This window comes from Oncorhynchus nerka, linkage group LG12 (assembly GCF_034236695.1).
Source record: "Oncorhynchus nerka isolate Pitt River linkage group LG12, Oner_Uvic_2.0, whole genome shotgun sequence".
Lineage (NCBI taxonomy): Eukaryota > Metazoa > Chordata > Actinopteri > Salmoniformes > Salmonidae > Oncorhynchus > Oncorhynchus nerka.
The window spans coordinates 40021886-40041809 of record NC_088407.1 but is presented as its reverse complement, the minus strand read 5'-3'; the positions used below and the strand labels follow the sequence as shown (position 1 = coordinate 40041809).

Below are 19924 nucleotides of genomic sequence, written 5' to 3'. Positions count from 1 at the left end.
GATGTCTTCACTACTATTCTACAATGTAGAAAATAGTACAAATAAAGAAAAGCCCTTGATTTAGTAGGTATGTCCAAACTTTTGACTGGTACTGTATTTCCATGCAAGAGCAACACAATTACATTTTGTAAAGTATTACCTCTTTCCCTCATCACTACCTAATATCAGGAAGCCAACACTTCTGCAGCCCAGCGGAATGATACAAAAAAAATTGAGCGATTTCAATTATATGATTGCCATTAACTTGAAGACCAATTCTATGGTTGTGTGCTTGACTCCCCAGTGGGTCACAGTCACCCAATGGTGGTGAAGGCTGGGGCTGAACAGATGGAACTACTGAATACTAACTCACGCTTCCTGCATGATAACCTTGTCCAGTACGCCCAGAGGCTGCAGGCTACTCTACCTGAAAAGCTCTCTGTTTGCTACTTTGTCAACTCAGGGTATGTACATGGTCATTTCAGTCAATGTTTTTAAACAGTGCCTTCAGAAAGTGCTCCCGAGTGGCGCAGCGGTCTAAGGCACTGCATCTTAGTGCTTGAGGTGTCACTACAGACACCCTGGATTGAATCCAGGCTGTATCACAACCGGCCGTGATTGAGAGTCCCATAGGGTGGCACACAATTGGGCCGGTGTTGGCAGTCATTGTAAATAAGAATTTAAATAAGAACTGACTTACCTAGTTAAATAACATTATAAAAAGACTATTAACAACCCTTGCCTTTTTCCAATTGTTGTGTTACAGCCTGAATTTAAAATAGATTAAATTGCATTTTTTTTGTCACACACAATACCCCATAATGTCAAAGTGAAGCTATGTTTTTCCAAATTTTTCCAAATTAATTAAAAATTAAAAGTCAATAGGTATTTAAGCCCTTCATTATGGCAAGCCTAAATAAGTTCAGGGGTTAACATTAGCTTAATAAGTTGCATGAACTCACTCTGTGTGCAATACTATTGTTTAACAGGGTTTTTGGATGACTACCTCGCCTCTTTACCCCACACATACAATTATCTGTATGGTCCCTCAGTCGAGCAATTAATTTCAAACACAGATTAAACCACAAAGACCAGAGAGATTTTCCAATGGCTCGCAAAGAAGCCTCCTGCTTGTAATAAGTCACTAAAGTAAAACAGCAACAACAGGGGGGTTTAGGATAAAAAAGAAAAGGAATGGAGCTAAGCACAGGCAAAATCCTAGAGGAAAACCTGGTTCAGTCTGCTTTACACCAGTCACTGGGAGATGAATTCACCTTTCAGCAGGACAATAACCAAAACACAAGGCCAAATCTACACTGGAGTTGCTTACCAAGAAGACAGTGAATGTTCCGGAGTGGCCGAGTTACAGGTTTGACTTAAATCTACAACCTGAAAGTGGTTGTAAATGATTAACAACCAATTTGACAGAGCTTGAAGAATTTTGAAAATAATAATGGCAACAATTTCTAAAAACATGTTTTCACTTTGTCATTATGTGGTATTGTCTGTAGATGGGTTAGGGAAATGAAATCTATTTAATACATTTGAAATTCAAGCTGTAATACAACAAAATGTGGAATAAGTCAAGGTATATGAATACTTTCTGAAGGCAACTGTATATCTCTGCAGGTGATCTTTCTATCTGGTCAAAATCACTGATACAGATCCCCGTCCACCCTCTGGTGGTATGGATAACGTATTATTATGTCTCCAGAGAAACCTATATTCAAATAAAGGTCCTATCTATCAAATTACAAAAAAAAAAAAAATCCATATTGTGCTCCTGAGTGGCACAGTGGTTCAAGGCACTGCATCTCAGTGCAAGAGGTGTCACTACAGACCCTGGTTCAATTCCAGGCTATATCACAATCAGCTGTGATTGGGAGTCCCATAGGGTAGCGCAGAATTGGCCCAGCGTCGTCCCGGCTGGGGTAGACCGTCATTGTAAATAAGTATTTGTTCTTAACTGACTTGTCTAGTTACATTAAATAAAAAGATTGGTACAGAAACACAAAAAAATATTTAGATGAAGAACAAGTTGATTGACAAAGTCATGAAACATTTGAACAATTTAATAAACCACTATTCAGCCATGATATCAAAATGCCTCTGGGGTCAAAATGATAGTATGAGGGTGGTTTGTGAACACAAACATTGTATCTACTTCTTGTCTACAATTACCATTTTTTGCATCAAGAGCTCAGCTCAATAACAGATAAGCACTGAGCCAAAGATGGTAGAATTTGCAAACACTCACTGGCATTTTGAAATATGGCTTCTCCATTACAAAAATCAAGGTTACTCTGTCCAAAGTTACAGTAACATGTGTGTGTAAACAGGCAGATAGAGACAGACATACAGACAGACTGAAAGACAGAGTTCAGCAGGACTGAACATCACAGAGAGAGGGAAAAGGATAGAGAAGCCAACCAGTGCAGATCTTCTATGAGGTCTGGAACAGTGTCAAGTCCAAGCTATGGGCTTTGGAATGCACACACGTGCAATTTTTAGGACACCTCTCAGAACTGGTCTAGACACCGCGTCCTTACACGTGACTGGTAGGGACAACCTGTTATTCTGCAAAAATAAGACCTTTGACCTGTATTCATAACAAAGTACAGAGTAAAAGATAAAAAATACCCTTAATGCAATCAAAACTTTGAAACTGATACTTTGATGTTTTCTGATTTTAGTTTAAACAACACTCTTTTTGCTCCAAGGCAAAACCATGTTTGAATAATGCCGCGTTCATGTGCTAGTCTGAACTAGGAAACTCATACATGTCTGGTTTGCTAACTGTTTGTAGTTATACAATGTTCAACCAGTTAGCAAGTCGGAAATGTCAGTTTCTCCAGTTTTGACTAGCACGTGAATGAATCATTGGTATCCAGTTGAGTTTCTTTTACTTCTACACAGTAAATATTGCTTTATTGATTGAATGAATCTAAGCACATATCCCTAGTGATTTTTTTTTTTTTTGCTTGCTAAACTTTCACAAACTGGCTTTGACTTGGCAAAAATAGTTGAAAGTGTATAAATTGGCCCTATTCATCTCAAGAAGTACTAGATGGAGAACCAGTGCCAGAACTCTGCTACCTCATATCCACATGTAATTGCTACATAGTGATATCAATTACAGACAGCATATTTTGTAAGTCGTTTTTAAGATTAGACATTGTGGTGGACAAGGCTGCTATTTGTGTATAAATATTATGTTAAACCCAGCAACATGGTCAGAAGACCATTAGAACCCAGCTGTACAAAAAAGCTTTTGCTCTAATGATACAATGTTTCTATCTGTCATTTGTTGTAACAAAACACAATGTAAACATAAACTAGGATTTATATTACATCTATATTGTTTATATGCATCTAAAGCTGTTATGTTTTAATGTCCCATTTGATTTTCCTGTGTTTTATGTACAGTAATTTGCCATACTATGAGGTTGGAATAATACTATGAAATTTAGAAAATTATGATAATACCCTTTTAGTGTAAGAGCTGTTTGAATAGACTGCCTGAAATTTCAGCCTGTTTTGGTGGGATGGAGTTTTGGCCTGCCTGGTGACATCACCAGTTGGTAAATTAGTTTTAAAAAACAATTAGAAAGAGTGTTCCAAATCTCTCAGCCAAGATCAGCTCGTTTTCAGTTTTCCCCTCCCCACACAGACCACTCCCAGCTAAATTCTTGCTTGAGAAATTGCTCTTTGCTAAGAAGCTGTTTTTGGACATTTTTATTGAAAACAGGCATATTTTTTTGATATTGAGATAAAAGTTTGATATTACGATTTAAAAAACTCCTTCATTGGACCTTTAAGCCAATTTCCTGCAAGTCTACAATTTATCTATGTAGCTGAGAGAGTTTTTCTATTTTAAAGCCAATTTCATGAGATTTTACATATTCTGCCATGGAGCTGAGGGAAAATGTAAAAAAAAACATTTGGTCATTTAGCAGACACTCTTATCCAGAGCAATTTACAGGAGCAATTAGTGCCTTTGCTTGAGGGCACAGACCAATTTTTCACAGAGTGGGCTCAGTGATTCAAACCAGCAACCTTATCCACCACCCATGTTGCAATTTTAAAGCACATTTCCTGCAATTCTATGCATTTTGCCATGGATAATGCTGTGTTCTTATGCTCAAGCATAATAACGAAATCAAAACTGCTAAATTCATTGTTTTGGGAATTTTGAATTCTAGCTTTTATTTTGGTTGATTGTTAGTTCTCAAATATGATATTATAAAACATATATAGGTCTATTATATTTTCTACATACTTTATATCTAGTTTTAGTTTAAGTTTACACTGAAAGCGCATTTCCATCCCAAAAATGTATAAAAAAATCATATTTAAAAAATCATATTTAAAAAAAAAATGCTTAGGTGGCCCGCCCAAATATTGCAATGGCAGAAAAATCCCTGTAATGCGAAGATGGTATGGTTATCCAATATTTTGCAACAATAGATGGCCATTCTATCCCTTTATGCAGGACTGTTAAATATAAACTCTTGTTACTCTTAAACTCTTAACTGTGATATCCAGGGCCAAGTCTGTGTATTCTGTGGTGACTGTGTAACTGAAGTGAACTTTACCCTTTGAACTTCAGCTCTGAAGCCAACGACCTGGCACTCAGACTGGCCTGGGAGTACACAGGCCACAAAGACGTCATAACGTTGGACAAGTAAGTCAACACTGTGGGTGTAGGCATTTGTGTTTGCGACAAGTGAAAAGTTTGCACCTGTTATATTATAGGGAGAATAAAACATAAAAGAACAGAAGGTAAAATTAAAACCAGGATCTGATCTTAATGTAAAGAAGAAGTGTAAATACAGAGTTTAAAACGTTGTCTCTCTCCAATAATAACATCTGCATACTTTGCACAGTTGCAAATTCTTTGTAAGTTGTTCTCTCTAGAGCAGTAAAAACACTAACTAACCCAGACTCGTCTTAGATAATATGCCATCTGGTCCAAATGTTAATTATTCTGCTAATGTGATTTTTTTTATGTGTGCCCTAAATGTGCATATGTGTTAGAGAGTTCTATGATCAATGTTCACTTATAACATGTCATTAACCGAATTTACTCTAGATTTCATTGAGAATCTGGTATTTCATCTGTCACCATCAGTGTTTCCATGTTCCTCTATTTGCAGTGCCTATCACGGCCACGTGTCATCGCTCATTAACATCAGCCCTTATAAATTTCACCAGCTGGCCAATGCAGAGCAGAGCAAATCTGTTCACGTGGTAAGTATCCCGGTCCGTCTGCCACCGCAGAATGAAAACATCATGACTCAACATGCTCCATTGGATTTGACAGGGTAGTGTGTGAAACAGGCACAGTAAAGTAGGAAGCAATCCCACAGGTCATGTTCCTGTTCTTATTCTGATAAGATACATACTGTTTTAAGGCGCTGTTTCTCTTTGATGCAGCGATAAAGTGGCAGAGTATGTTCCTAAGATCAGTCACCTTGATATTATAGATGAAGTCTGATGTGGCTGGTTGTAGGATATCCTACTATAATGTTACATGCTATGTGAACTACGTCAGCCTGTCTCACCACCTTATATGGATTATGAATGTGGGTTGATATGAGAAATTGTCTCGCTAAACTGAGAACCGGAAAATCTAGCATCACTTATTTTCAACCGCAAGATAGAATATGTACATACTGTATCTCAAGTTTGTACTAATGTAATTACTTACCAACTCAAATTTGTAGCTTGCTTGTTTAACAGTAACATGCCTGGTCTCAGTTCTTTTTGAGCCATCACGTCTCACTCCTTGTCACTCATTTGTCAGGAGTTGACATCATAGCACAAACAGATCTGGAACCATGCTAATGTTTGAATAGCCTACCCAGGAGTGAAAGTAAGCCGGTCCGGTACGGGTTTACCGGAAAAATAAGTAGTGGGTGTACATCACACCGGTAAAACATGAGCATATCACAAGAATTGAAACAAAGATGGCAAGAAATCTGTAGGCTATTACACCATCATTTATCATTACCACCTATCAGTCACATGAACATTTTTAGAATGTACTTGAAAATGGGTGGTATACGCTCCAAAATGAAGTGTGGTTCAACGTGAACAATCCAATTTTGCCAAGACAGAGAGGACTGACCGGAACCGAGACGCACATAGACAGCAGTGGACGCATCAATCAATTCAGGCTACAAGTGTGCCTAATGGCAATCACCAAATGTCATTTCACTTTTTGGTGTTTTAATAGACGTCTCTTTCCATTCAGCAAATGGCAGGTGCACAGTGAACTGTTTTAGATAGTGGACTTATTTTAGAGTGGTGAATGTTCGCAGGTAGCCTACTTTTTTAAGTGATTTATTTGACAATCAGATGAAAACATCATGCCTGTTGTGTTCATGTCACATTAAAAGTTATACATTTTTACAGTTAAATGACATGTCTTTAAAAAAAAAAATCTGTACATGCACACATACAGTTCTGAAGTTTACATACACTTAGGTTACAAACACTTGTTTTTCAACCACTCCACACATTTCTTGTTAACAAACTATAGTTTTGGCAAGTCGGTTAGGACATTTAGTTTGTGCATGACACAAGTCATTTTTCCAACAATTGTTTACAGACAGATTATTTCACTTATAATTCACTGTATCACAATTCCAGTGTGTCAGAAGTTTACATATACTAAGTTGACTGTGTCTTTAAACAGCTTGGAAAATTCCAGAAACGAATGTCATGGCTTTAGAAGCTTCTGATAGGCTAATTGAAATGATTTGAGTCAATTGGAGGTGTACCTGTGGATGTATTTCAAGACCTACCTTCAGACTCAGTGCCTCTTTGCTTGACATCATGGGAAAATCTAAAATAAATCAGCCAAGACCTGATCAAGACCTGAAAATGTGTATACCTCCACAAGTTTGGTTCATCCTTGGGAGCAATTTCCAAACGCCTGAAGGTACCATGTTCATCTGTACAAACAAAGGTACGCAAGTAAACACCATGGGACCACGCAGTCATCATACCGCTCAGGAAGGAGATGCGTTCTGTCTCCTAGAAATGAACATACTTTGGTGCGAAAAGTGCAAATCAATCCAAGAACAACAGCAAAGGACCTTGCTGGAAAAGGAAACCGGTAGAAACGTATCTATATCTACAGTAAAACGAGTCCTATATCGACATAACCTGAAAGGCCGCTCAGCAAGGAAGATGCCACTGCTCCAAAACCACCATAAAAAAGAAAGCCAGACTATGGTTTGCAACTGCACATGGGGACGAAGATCCTACTTTTTGGAGAAATGTCCTCTGGTCTGATGAAACACAAATAGAACTGTTTGGCTATAATGACCATCGTTATGTTCGGAGGAAAAGGGGAACGCTTGCAAGCTGAAGAACACTATCCCAACCGTGAAGCACGGGGGTGGCAGCATTATGTTGTGGGGGTGCTTTGCTGCAGGAGGGACTGGTGCACTTCACAAAATAGATGGCATCATGACGCAGGAAAATTATGTGGATATATTGCAGCAACATCTCAAGACATCAGTCAGAAAGTTAAAGCTTGGTCACAAATGGGTCTTCCAAATGGACAATGACCCTAAGCACACTTCCAAAGTTGTGGCAAAATGGCTTAAGGACAACCAAGTCAAGGTATTGGAGTGACCATCACAAAGCCCTGACCTCAATCCTATAGAACATTTGTGGGCAGAACTGAAAAAGCGTTTGCGAGCAAGGAGGCCAAGAAACCTGACTCAGTTACACCAGCTCTGTCAGGAGGAATGGGCCAACATTCACCCAACTTATTGTGGGAAGCTTGTGGAAGGCTTCCCGAAACATTTGACCCAAGTTAAACAATTTAAAGGCAATGCTACCAAATACTGATTGAGTGTAAGTAACCTTCTGACCCACTGGGAATGTGATGAATGAAATAAATAATTCTCTCTACTATTATTCTGACATTTCACATTCTTAAAATAGATTGGTGATCCTAACTGCCCTAAAACAGGGAATTTTTACTGGGATTAAATGTCAGGAATTGTGAAAAACTGAGTTTAAATGTATTTGGCTAAACTTCCGACTTCAACTGTAGGAGTTCCAGTACCGGGAAGAAATTAAATCTACTCTCACTCCTGAGCCTACCTCAAAATTCTCATAGTGTTTGATGATGCACACTATGCTGCTGTATGCTAGATCCAAGCATCCCTAAATTCATTGCTCTTTAGACTGATTGCTCAGTTGGTTTTTCACATGCTGTGCTTTTATAAAATATGTTCCAACTGTGTTCTTTTCCCCCATTCCCCTAGGCTCTGAGCCCTGACCTCTACAGAGGCAACTATAGACAAGACCATCCAGACCCCGCCACAGCATATGCAGATGACGTCAACAATCTTATACAGAAAGCCCATGAGAAAGGACACAAGGTACAAAATAAAAATGGTGTCATATTCTGGGTTACCTAACCTAGAGTATCTGATGCCTACAAATAGGGCTGGGCGATGTCGCCTAAAAATCATTTCACAATTTGGTCAAATTTATGGGCGATTCACAATATGAATTTGAAACAATGTAACATTTTCTCTAAATAAGCTTTGATGCAAAACATTAAAGGTCAGTACACTGCATGTCAAATTATACCTAGGCTAAATATATCCTTTCCACAACAATAAGACCCACTGATAATTTAGTTATTTTATCAAAATAGTTTAACCTGCTTTTTTGCAATAATCACTGATCTAACTTTCAAGTCTGTCTATGAAAATGCCATTTCTGTTACAAATCTAACCAGAACCATGCACAATGCACTTCTTGTAAGCAGGCATTATAGAAAATGAACACAGATACCATAAACAATCTCTCAAGTACAAGCCCACGTGCTAGTCAGTAGCCAGCTAATCTTTATATTTAACGTCAACTTGTATCTATTTGCTTGCTAACAAGGTATAACAGTTGAACTGTTATGAATACACCCTCCTGTCCTCTCCAACTGTTTGAACAACATAGCCCGTTCACTTTGTTAAGATATTTGTTAAGATAAGTTGCCTACCTGGTTATCATGCTTATTTTTCAGAATGAGAACAAGTTTCCAATTCCTGATATAAATGCATCTTTAAATGCTATTGCGCATTCATAAAACACAGACTAAACAGCTAGCACATGACAGTCTGTGGCTAAAATGCTACTAGCAGTGATTATACATTTTTCACAATCATGTTCATTGATACTCTCGTTATGGTGTACCACAGTATGAGTCATTAATACCCATAAAACCTAGCGGTCAAACAGGGAAATGGTTCTAATCGTTTTTCCACCATTCATTTTTCCCATAAGGGATTTTAGAAACATTTAAAATAAGGGCTGTGTTTCGTGTAGACTTACCCTGGCGTGACATTTTGATAACTGTGTAAATCTCTCTAGGACAAGGTAAAATATCAATATATTTGCCTGTATTTACCCCCCCCCCAAATGAATTAGCTTCTAATGTAGTTATCATAAATAACTACAAATGCCACGACGATCTGGACCAGACTGCAGAATCTAGGCAAAAGCAAAAAATCTCTGGATGAACTATCTGATGTTCCCTAAATGTAGTAATTAATACATTGGCTACACTTCTTTAAATAGACAATTCTGTGAACTGTCATGTGCAAGTTTTAAATTGACACAATACTTATTAGCAAAGTTGTCAGCTAGAGATGACGTGCAGGAGCTTGCAGGGATTTGTAGTTTTGCATGATGTCTACTATGATGTTAATTAGCATTTTCAAATCTGTAAATAGAGCCAAATACCAGTATACAATGCTTTCGGAAAGTATTCAGACCCCTTGAATTTTTCCACATTTTGTTACCTTACAGCCTTATTATAAAATGGGTTAAATAAATAAAAATGCTCAGCAATCTACACACAAAACCCCATAATGACAAAGCGTAAACAGGTTTCTAGAAATGTTTGCACATTTATAAAAAAACAGAAATACCTTATTTTCATAAGGATTCAGACCCTTTGCTATGAGACTCGAAATTGAGCTCATGTGCATCCTGTTTCCATTGATCATCCTTAGAGATGTTTCTACAACTTGATTGGAGTCCACCTGTAGTAAATTGAATGATATCACATTTACATACAGTACCAGTCAAAATTTTGGACACACCTACTCAGTCCAGAGTTTCTTTATTTTTACAATGTTCTACATTGTAGAATAATAGTGAAGACATCAAAACTATGAAATAACACATATGGAATCATGTAGTAACCAAGAAAGAGTTTTATTTTATATTTGAGATTCTTCAAGTAGCCACCCTTTGTCTTGATAAATGAATCACGCTTCACCATCTGGTAGTCAGAGAGACGAATCTGGGTTTGGCGGATGCCAGGAGAACGCTACCTGCCCCAATGCATAGTGGCAACTGTAAAGTTTGGTGGAGGATAGATAATGGTTTGGGGCTTTTTTTCATGGTTCGGGCTTGGCCCCTTAGTTCCAGTGAAAGGAAGTCTTAACGCTACAGCATACATGACATTCTAGATGATTCTGTGCTTCCTACTTTGTGGCAACAGTTTGGGGAAGGCCCTTTCCTGTTTCAGCATGACAATGCCCCCGTGCACAAAGTGAGGTCCATGCAGAAATGGTTTGTCAAGATCTGTGTAATAACTTGACTGGCTTGCACAGATCCCTGACCTCAACCCCATCAAACAACTTTGGGATTAATTGAAATGCCGAGCCCCAGGCTTAATCACCCAACACCAGCAATAATTCAACATTTAGTAGAAAGCCTTCCCAGAAGAGTGGAGGCTGTTATAGCAGCAAAGAGGGGCCAACTCCATATTAATGCCCATGATTTTGGAATGAAATTCTCGACAAGCAGGTGTCCACATATTTTTGTTCATGTAGTGTATATTGATAAAAGTCACCTAGACCACGAGAGATTTACATGTTTGTCAAAACTTCACGCCAGGGTAAGCTTATACGAAATTACAGCCCTTATTTGAAGTGTTTCTAAAATTTATGGTGGAAAAACGATTAGAACAATTTCCCTGTTTGACCGCTAGGTTTTATGGGTATTATGACACCTCCACTTTGGGGCTCTATAGTAGGATCTGCTTTGTTTTACATTTTGGGAGTTGAGACATAAAAAGGGTATCGTTATAAAGGTCAAGTTCTCGTCTATTACAGTAAAATAATGTCTTAAGTGTTTCTGTGTCCGTATGACCGATTCTGTTGGACCAAACCTCAAATGCAAATATGAAGTTTAAACTGCTTGTTGTCAGAGAGGAAGATCTTTCGTCTTTGTTGTTGTGAGTGGCAGGGGGAGGGGCTTGGTGTTAGTGTGGGAAGGTGCACAGTCCAGACAGCACCGAAGGAGCGAAGGAGACGAGACCAAAAAGACAGAATGCTCATAAAAACAACAAAAAATACAAACTTTGATTCTTGCGATACAGGAATTTGGAACATTGTGCTAAAACACATTCAAATGAATCTAATTAATTATGTATATTTCCCAGCCCTACCTGCAAATCTACTGAAAATATCTCATAATTATAAACAGTAATTGCTGAACTTAAAGGCGCAATATGAAGATATCAATCCGCCATTGTCTGGTTGCTAAAATTCTAAAATGTTCGCCTAATTTCAGTTTATGTTTCCAAACAAGCAATGTTACTATTTATTTTTGTACCTTTATTTTAACAACATTTGAGACCAAGGCCTATTTTACAAGGGATACCTGCATATGCACAATTTAGAATGAATAGTGTAAAGAATCATTGTACCATATCTAAACCGCTGTGAAATATATTTTCAAAAGCCAATAATATCATATTTTCAGCTGTTTGAAGCTGGTGTACAAAACCGAAAGTAAAAATACACAAAAACGAAGCATAGAATGGATCTCTCTTATCAGACTTGCTTTCAATGAGAATGACTGATCTTTAACTCACATTTCTTTGTGAATGTGTTTGGTCATGCACAAAGCTACATTTCACCCCTTTAATATTTGTGACTCACCACATAGATTTGGTCTTATGTAGCATAATGTGAAATTGTGTTTTTTATGTTTGATAAAAGTAGAGACTAAGAGCTACAAAATGGTATATCATACACTGCATTTGAGGAACAATGGGAAAGTAATTATGCTTTGAAAGTTGATCAACTTGTAAGCTCACTTTTGAGAAAATCACCTTTGAATGTTTTGATATCTCGTGAAAAGCACTTCTTTGTCTACACCCATTCAGCATCGTTCACACCCTCTTAAGCTTTAGCCCCACCCATCTTGTTTCCCTTTCGGAGTGCACACTTGACACACTGACCGATGATTTGTTTACATCTGGATAACATGAAAACAGCCTAACCGGCACTGCTGGAAACAATTTCATTACTCTTTTTTTTACGTTTACTGATATTCAACAGGTGTTGTACACACGTCACATAACGTTAGCTAACAAGCCAGCCAGCTAACGTTAGCTAGTTAAACAACAATGAACAAAGTTCCAACAATGCCTAACATTAGGCTCTAACTAGAAAAGCAAACAGCTCTGGGAAACGAATAATAACCTCCGTGAGGGAGCCAGGCAGCTAACGTTAGCTAGCTAACTAACAGTACCGTTTAGCTTAAGACATATAGCTAGCTAGGTAAACAATGACCCAGGCTAGGTAAACAACGTTTAAGATCACAGATGTCACCTAACGTTAGCTAACAAGCCAGCCAGCTAACGTTAGCTAGTTAACTTCTTGACGCTACCCATCCCTGTCACGGAATCATTTTCGTCAGCAACTGCTGAATAGCAAATAATATTACTAAAAAATATTCATGAAATCACAAGTGCAATATTGCAAAACACAGTTTAGCCTTTTGTTAATCCACCTGTCGTCTGCTTTACAGCGAAAGCAATCCAAGAGTTTGTGTAAGTTTATCGATAGCCTAGCATAGCATTATGTACACTTAGCATCAGGAAGCTTTATCACAAAAATCAGAAAAGCAATCAAATTAACCGTTTACCTTTGATGATCTTCGGATGTTTTCACTCACGAGACTCCCAGTTACACAACAAATGTTCCTTTTGTTCCATAAAGATTATTTTTATACCCAAAATACCGACGTTTGTTTGTCGCGTTATGTTCAGAAATCCACAGGAAAGAGCGGTCACAACAACGCAGACGAAAATTCCAAATAGTCTTCATAATGTCCACAGAAACATGTCAAACGTTTCTTATAATCATTCCTCGGGTAGTTTTTAAAATATATATTTGATAATATATCAACCGAGTGTGTAGGTTTTTCAATAACAGCGGGAGGAACAATGGAGGCTTTACTCTGTAGAGCAAAAACTCACTCTGAGAGCCCCCACCTATTCACTTACGCAATGTGATCTTTCACGTTCATTTTTCAAAATAAAAGCCTGAAACTATGTCTAAAGAATGTTGACACCTTAGGGAAGCCAGAGAAAACGGGATCTGGTTGATATCGCTTTAAATGGAGGATAGACATGCATAGGAACAGAAGGGTTTCAAAATAAGAGGCACTTCCTGATTGGATTTTCCTCAGGGTTTCGCCTGCAATATCAGTTCTGTTATACTCACAGACAATATTTTGACAGTTTTGGAAACTTTAGAGTTTTCTATCCTAATCCGTCAATTATATGCATGTTCTAGCATCTGGTCCTGAGAAATAGGCCGTTTACTTTGGGAACGTTATTTTTCCAAACATAAAAATAGTGCCCCCTAGCTTCAAGAGGTGTTAAACAACAATGAACAAAGTTCCAACAATGCCTAACATTAGGCTCAAACTAGAAAAGCAAACAGCTCTGGGAAACGAATAATAACCTCCGCTAGGGAGCCAGCCAGCTAACGTTAGCTAGCTAACGAACAGTACAATTTAGCTTAAGACATATAGCTAGCTAGGTAAACAATGAACCAAGCTAGGTAAACAACGTTTATAAGATCACACGTCACCTAACGTTAGCTAACGAGCGAGCCAGCTAACGAACACAGCTAAAAAAAGCAGTGTTCAACAGGATTACCAACACAGATTGACGAGCTCAAATAGACAGAAGCCTTGAATATGGCAGACCAATTCGAACTCCTCTCTCGGTATGTCCAGCCCACTCATTATCTCAGTCAATCATGGCTAGTGGGAAGGTTGCAACTTTTTCTGTGGTTTAACCAATAAGGCTTGCAATTTAGCAATTGTATTCGTATTTACAGATGGCATACAAGTTTGTAATTCATTAAGGCACATGGAAGTTCACATGTTCCAGAAGGCATTTCTGCCAAAAAACGCATTTTCACCCAAAACATTTTTTACGTTCAAACGGCTCTCCTGTGAAGTTGTGACTTGTGACATACACCAAGTTTCCTGAATCGGGTCATATTTGTGACACACTACCTGAATCGGGTCACATTTGTGACACACTACCTGGATTCGGGCCTATGTAGCAAAATTTGAAATTGTGTTTTTTACATTGGATAAAAGTAGAGACTCCGAGCTAGAAAATGGTATATCATACACTGCAGTTGAGGAACAATGAGAAAGTAATTATTCTTTGAAAGTTGCTAAACTTGTTACCCCACTTTCGAATGTTTTGGTACACCTACTGGAGAGCTCTTCTTTGTCTACACTCATTCAGCTTTGTTCACACCCTCTCTTTAAGGATTCACAGTGTAGTAAACAACCAAAGATTTCAAGACTAAAAGTTGTGAAAGTAGTAGCAAAAATATGTACTACAAATAAACTTTATCTTGTCCTTGGCCTATATCGTAATCTGACTTTGGTGCAGGTCATGTTGTTCATCCCATTACCGTCTCTGGTAAACACACACTATATCAAATAAAATCGAAGTTTATTTGTCACATGCAAAGGATACAGAAGGTGTAAACGGTACAGTGAAATGGTTACTTGCATAGTGGAGTCTTTTCTTTAGACATGTAGCTAGCTAGCTCGCTAAAGAATGAACCATAACCTCGAATAGCGAGCCAGCCAACTAACTTTAGCTTGCTAGTTAACAGTACGCTTTAACTTGCAATTAAAACGACTTTCTGACTAAATTAGAAACGTATAATATCTGAAAATGTAGCTAGATTCTTACCTGTAAACATGGATGAACGCTCCTACCTCTGTCATGGATGCCATGATTTCCCTTAGTTTGAAGATGCAATCTGGAGACAGGTATTTTATACAACTGCCTTCTTTCTGTGTTCTCTTTGTGAACTCTCCGCATTTGGCAATCATCTCTCTGCTTCCACTGGGCATTCCACTGATTTCAAAACTCGGTCAACTTCTTCCGTGACAACGACACCGTTTCTTCCCCACCATTGTCATCAGACGACTCTACCATGTCAAATCAAATCAAATCAAAATGTATTTGTCACTTGCTCTGAATACACCTTACAGTGAAATGCTTACTTACAGGCTCCAACCAATAGTGCAAAAAAGGTATTAGGTGAACAATAAAACAACAGTAAAAAGACAGGCTATATACAGTAGCGAGGCTATAGAAGTAGCGAGGCTACATACAGACACCGGTTAGTCAGGCTGATTGAGGTAGTATGTACATGTAGATATGGTTAAAGTGACTATGCATATATGATGAACAGAGAGTAGCAGTAGTGTAAAAGAGGGGTTGGCGTGTGGTGGGTGGGACACAATGCAGATAGCCCAGTTAGCCAATGTGCGGGAGCACTGTTTGGTTGGCCCAATTGAGGTAGTATGTACATGAATGTATAGTTAAAGTGACTATGCATATATGATAAACAGAGAGTAGCAGCAGCGTAAAAAGAGGGGTTGGGGGGAGCACACAATGCAAATAGCCATTTGATTACCATTTCAGGAGTCTTATGGCTTGGGGGTAAAAACTGTTGAGAAGACTTTTGTCCTAGACTTGGCACTCCGGTACCGCTTGCCATGCGGTAGTAGAGAGAACAGTCTATGACTGGGGTGGCTGAGGTCTTCGACAATTTTTAGGGCCTTCCTCTGACACCACCTGGTGTAGAGGTCCTGGATGGCAGGCAGCTTAGCCCCAGTGATGTACTGGGCTGTACGCACTACCCTCTGTAGTGCCTTGCGGTCAGAGGCCGAGCAATTGCCGTACCAGGCAGTGATGCAACCAGTCAGAATGCTCTCGATGTTGCAGCTGTAGAACCTTTTGAGGAGCTCAGGACCCATGCCAAATATTTTTAGTTTCCTGAGGGGGAATAGACATTGTCGTGTCCTCTTCACGACTGTCTTGGTGTGTTTGGACCATTCTAGTTTGTTGATGATGTGGACACCAAGGAACTTGAAGCTCCCAACCTGCTCCACTACAGCCACATCGATGAGAATGGGGGCGTGCTCGGTCCTCCTTTTCCTGTAGTCCATAATAATCTCCTTAGTCTTGGTTACGTTGAGGGATAGGTTGTCTCTGACTTCCTCCCTATTAGGCTTAGGCTGTCTCGTCGTTGTCCGTGATCAGGCATACCACTGTTGTGTCGTCTGCAAACTTAATGATGGTGTTGGAGTCATGTGGCCATACAGTCGTGGGTGAACAGGGAGTACAGGAGGGGCCTAAGCACGCACCCCTGGGGAGCTCCAGTGTTGAGGATCAGCGTGGCAGATGTTTTGCTACCTACCCTCACCACCTGGGAGCGGCCCGTCAGGAAGTCCAGGATCCAGTTGCAGAGGGAGGTGTTTAGTCCCAGGATCCTTAGCTTAGTGATGAGCTTTGAGGGTACTATGGTGTTGAACGCTGAGCTGTAATCAATGAATAGCATTCTCACATAAGTGTTCCTTTTGTCCAGGTGGGAAAGGGCAGTGTGGAGTGCAGTAGAGATTGCATCATCTGTGGATCTGTTTGGGCGGTGTGCAAATTGGAGTGGGTCTAGGGTTTCTGGGATAATGGTGTTGATGTGAGCCATGACCAGCCTTTCAAAGCACTTCATGGCTACAGACGTGAGTGCTACAGGTCTGTAGTCATTTAGGCTGGTTGCCTTTGTGTTCTTGGGCACAAGGACTATGGTGGTCTGCTTGAAACATGTTGGTATTACAGACTCAATCAGGGACATGTTGAAAATGTCAGTGAAGACACCTGCCAGTTGCTCAGCACATGTCCGGAGCACACGTCCTGGTAATCCGTCTGGCCCCGCAGCCTTGTGTATATTTACCTGTTTAAATATGTCTGGTTCAATGAAAATGTTTTTACCTAAATCAGGGATTTACTCATTGTCTGATTCATTTTCAGAGAGAGTCAGCATGGCACGATCATCCTCCAGAAAGTAGTCCACCACAATGTTTTCCCACTGTGCTTTATTGATAGTGCTATTAACTTCAAGGCAGCAATGTTGAGAGCAGTAGCAAAACTTTTTCAGTTTTTCATGATATCTTTAAAAAAAAATCAGCGATAGACAGAATTATCCACACATACTGAGCAGCTCATGTTATAGACAGAAGCACGTTACATAGCAGACCAATCCGAACATCTCTCAGCATGTCCAGCCCATCCATTATCTCAGCCAATCATGGCTAGCGGGAGGGTTCCTGTATTTTTCCATGGCTAAACCAACTAGGCTCTTTATTTAACAATTGTATTTTGTATTTATAGATGGCATACAAGTTTGTTATTAAGGCACATAAAAGTTCACATGTTCCATAAGGCATTTCTGCCAAAAAACATATTTATATGCCTCTCCTGTGAAGTAGTGATGTGAGACATACACAGAGTTTCTTGAAACGGGTCACATTTATCTACAGTAGATGGCAGTCTGTCTAGGCTTTAGGTACTTGTACAGGATGTCTGCAAGATGTGGTCTTCAAATCTGGACTGTACTTCTAAGTTATTCTAATGTTTTGTAGTCCAGTGTTAATTTTCTTTACATGAAAGAACTATTTACCCATCACACAATGTAGAACATTTGAGGTGCTCAGTTCTGGTGAGCTCCTGCCGAAATCAAGCACTGCCCATACACAAAGGAAGTTGCCTGTTTTTGCCAGTTTTTCCCCCCCAACACAGGCAATAACAATTGTATCTTCCACCCCTCCTTCTTTTTCCCCCGTCATTCCTATCTCTTCTCTTGCTGTTTCTCCCACTCTCAGGTCAGGGACGAGAATGGGCTGCATAGAGGAACTTCACAGATCTGCCTGTCCCCTGGTTACACTGTTTTACAGGCGCTCTTGTGGGGCTTCCCAGGGCCAATGACACTGGCTGGCTTAACCCTCTGTTCCAGGAAAAACCTGGGAGATCCACAGCCAAATCCAATGGAAGGTCCCATCTTTACTTTCTGACATCAGTCATTCCCAGTTCAGTAGCAAGATGGAAGTGATGGCCGCCCTAGAAGGCAAAGAGATGGAAATGGATGGATTTACAATGCAGTTCTCCCAGAAGACAAGCCAGCCTAACGGACCTTTTTCTGTATGATGCAGTCTCATCTTATGCCTTTAACCATATCTTTTTCATCTTGTTGCTATTGTGCTTTAAGGCGTAGTGAGATTGTTTTCTTCCTGGCTGGGAGTGGCTAAATGTTAGCCAAAAAGTGAGACTCCACTGTTATGAAAAAGGGGAGAGAGGAATTCACAGGTTCATAGACCTGGGACACTACCTGGGACAAGTCTTTCCCCTATCTGTGGGTGTTGACATAAGGGGAGACATGGTGTTGGGTCTGATGTGCTCTTCTCTTGTGCAGGTTGCTGCTTTTATTGCAGAGTCGCTGCAGAGTTGTGGTGGGCAAGTCATTCCCCCTGCAGGCTACTTCCAGAAAGTGGCACAGTATGTACCAAGAGACTGCATTTACTCACTATAAGACCCCATTTACAACTGCTATTTTTGGATTGTGATTGGCCCATCGCCACACTGAAATTGGGTGTTATAAGATGCATTGTGATCTGATTGGCAATCTTATAACTTTTTGGTGGTAATTGGCTAACATTTACATTATTGTTATTTATGAAAGAGCACAAGAGGCAACTTTTAATTTGATTTATTTTTGTGTTGCAAGTAAATACATTTGTTGTTTTGTAGCTGACAAATTGCAGCAGTGTGTGTGTGCACGAGTACTTCCATACCAGTGCACTGTTCCTCTCCCCCACAGACATGTTCACCAGGCTGGTGGCCTATTCATCGCTGACGAGGTGCAGGTGGGATTTGGCCGTGTTGGCACCCACTTCTGGGCCTTCCAGCTACAGGGAGAAGACTTTGTGCCTGACATTGTCACCATGGGCAAACCCATCGGCAACGGGCACCCCATGTCATGTGTGGTCACCACAAGAGAGGTAGCAGAGGCCTTCAAGAACTCTGGCATGGAGTACTTCAACACGGTAAGAGGATTAGCAACCAAGTGGTTACATAAACTGTCAAACGTTAACTTAACTGTTCCTAATGTTTGTACACTGTATTTACAATTAGTTAGCTTCACACTTGCTACCTACCAAACACTCCTTCCTTCATGCTTGGAGGCAAGAAGGAAGGAGTGTTTTGTAGCCAGCAAAAGAGTGAAGCTAACTAATTGTAAATACACTGAGTGTATTTCTAATATATAACACATTCCTAATATTGAGTTGCTCCCCCCCTTGGCCCTCAGAACAGCCTCAATTCATTGGGGCATGGACACTACAAGGTGTCGAAAGCATTCCACAAGGATGTTGGCCCATGTTGACTCCAATGCTTCCCATAGTTGTGTCAAGTTGGCTGGTTGTCCTTTGGGTGGTGGACCATTCTTGATACACACAGGAAACTGTTAGGCGTGAAAAACCCAGCAGTGTTGCAGTTCTTGACACTACCCTGTTCAAAGGCACCTAAATATTTTGTCTTTCCCATTCACCCTCTGAATGACACACATACACAATCCATGTCTCAATTATTTCAAGGCTTAAAAATCCTTATTTGACCTTTCTCCTCCCCTTCAACAACACTGATTGAATTGGATTTAACAAGCCAATAAGGTATCATAGCTGTCACCTTGATTCACCTGGTCAGTCTATGTCATGGAAAGAGCAGGTGACCTTA

General features: G+C 39.8%; 1 protein-coding gene across 1 annotated transcript in view; it reads left to right on the top strand.

Moving 5' to 3' along the window:
- Positions 1-19924, top strand: part of etnppl (ethanolamine-phosphate phospho-lyase) — a 36541-nt gene that overhangs the window by 1341 nt on the left and 15276 nt on the right. The window contains exons 3-8 of the mRNA XM_029674843.2: positions 284-443; positions 4589-4663; positions 5136-5229; positions 8268-8384; positions 18606-18688; positions 19011-19236. Coding sequence (XP_029530703.1) covers positions 284-443; positions 4589-4663; positions 5136-5229; positions 8268-8384; positions 18606-18688; positions 19011-19236 — 755 coding nt within the window. The remainder of the gene's footprint in view (positions 1-283; positions 444-4588; positions 4664-5135; positions 5230-8267; positions 8385-18605; positions 18689-19010; positions 19237-19924) is intronic.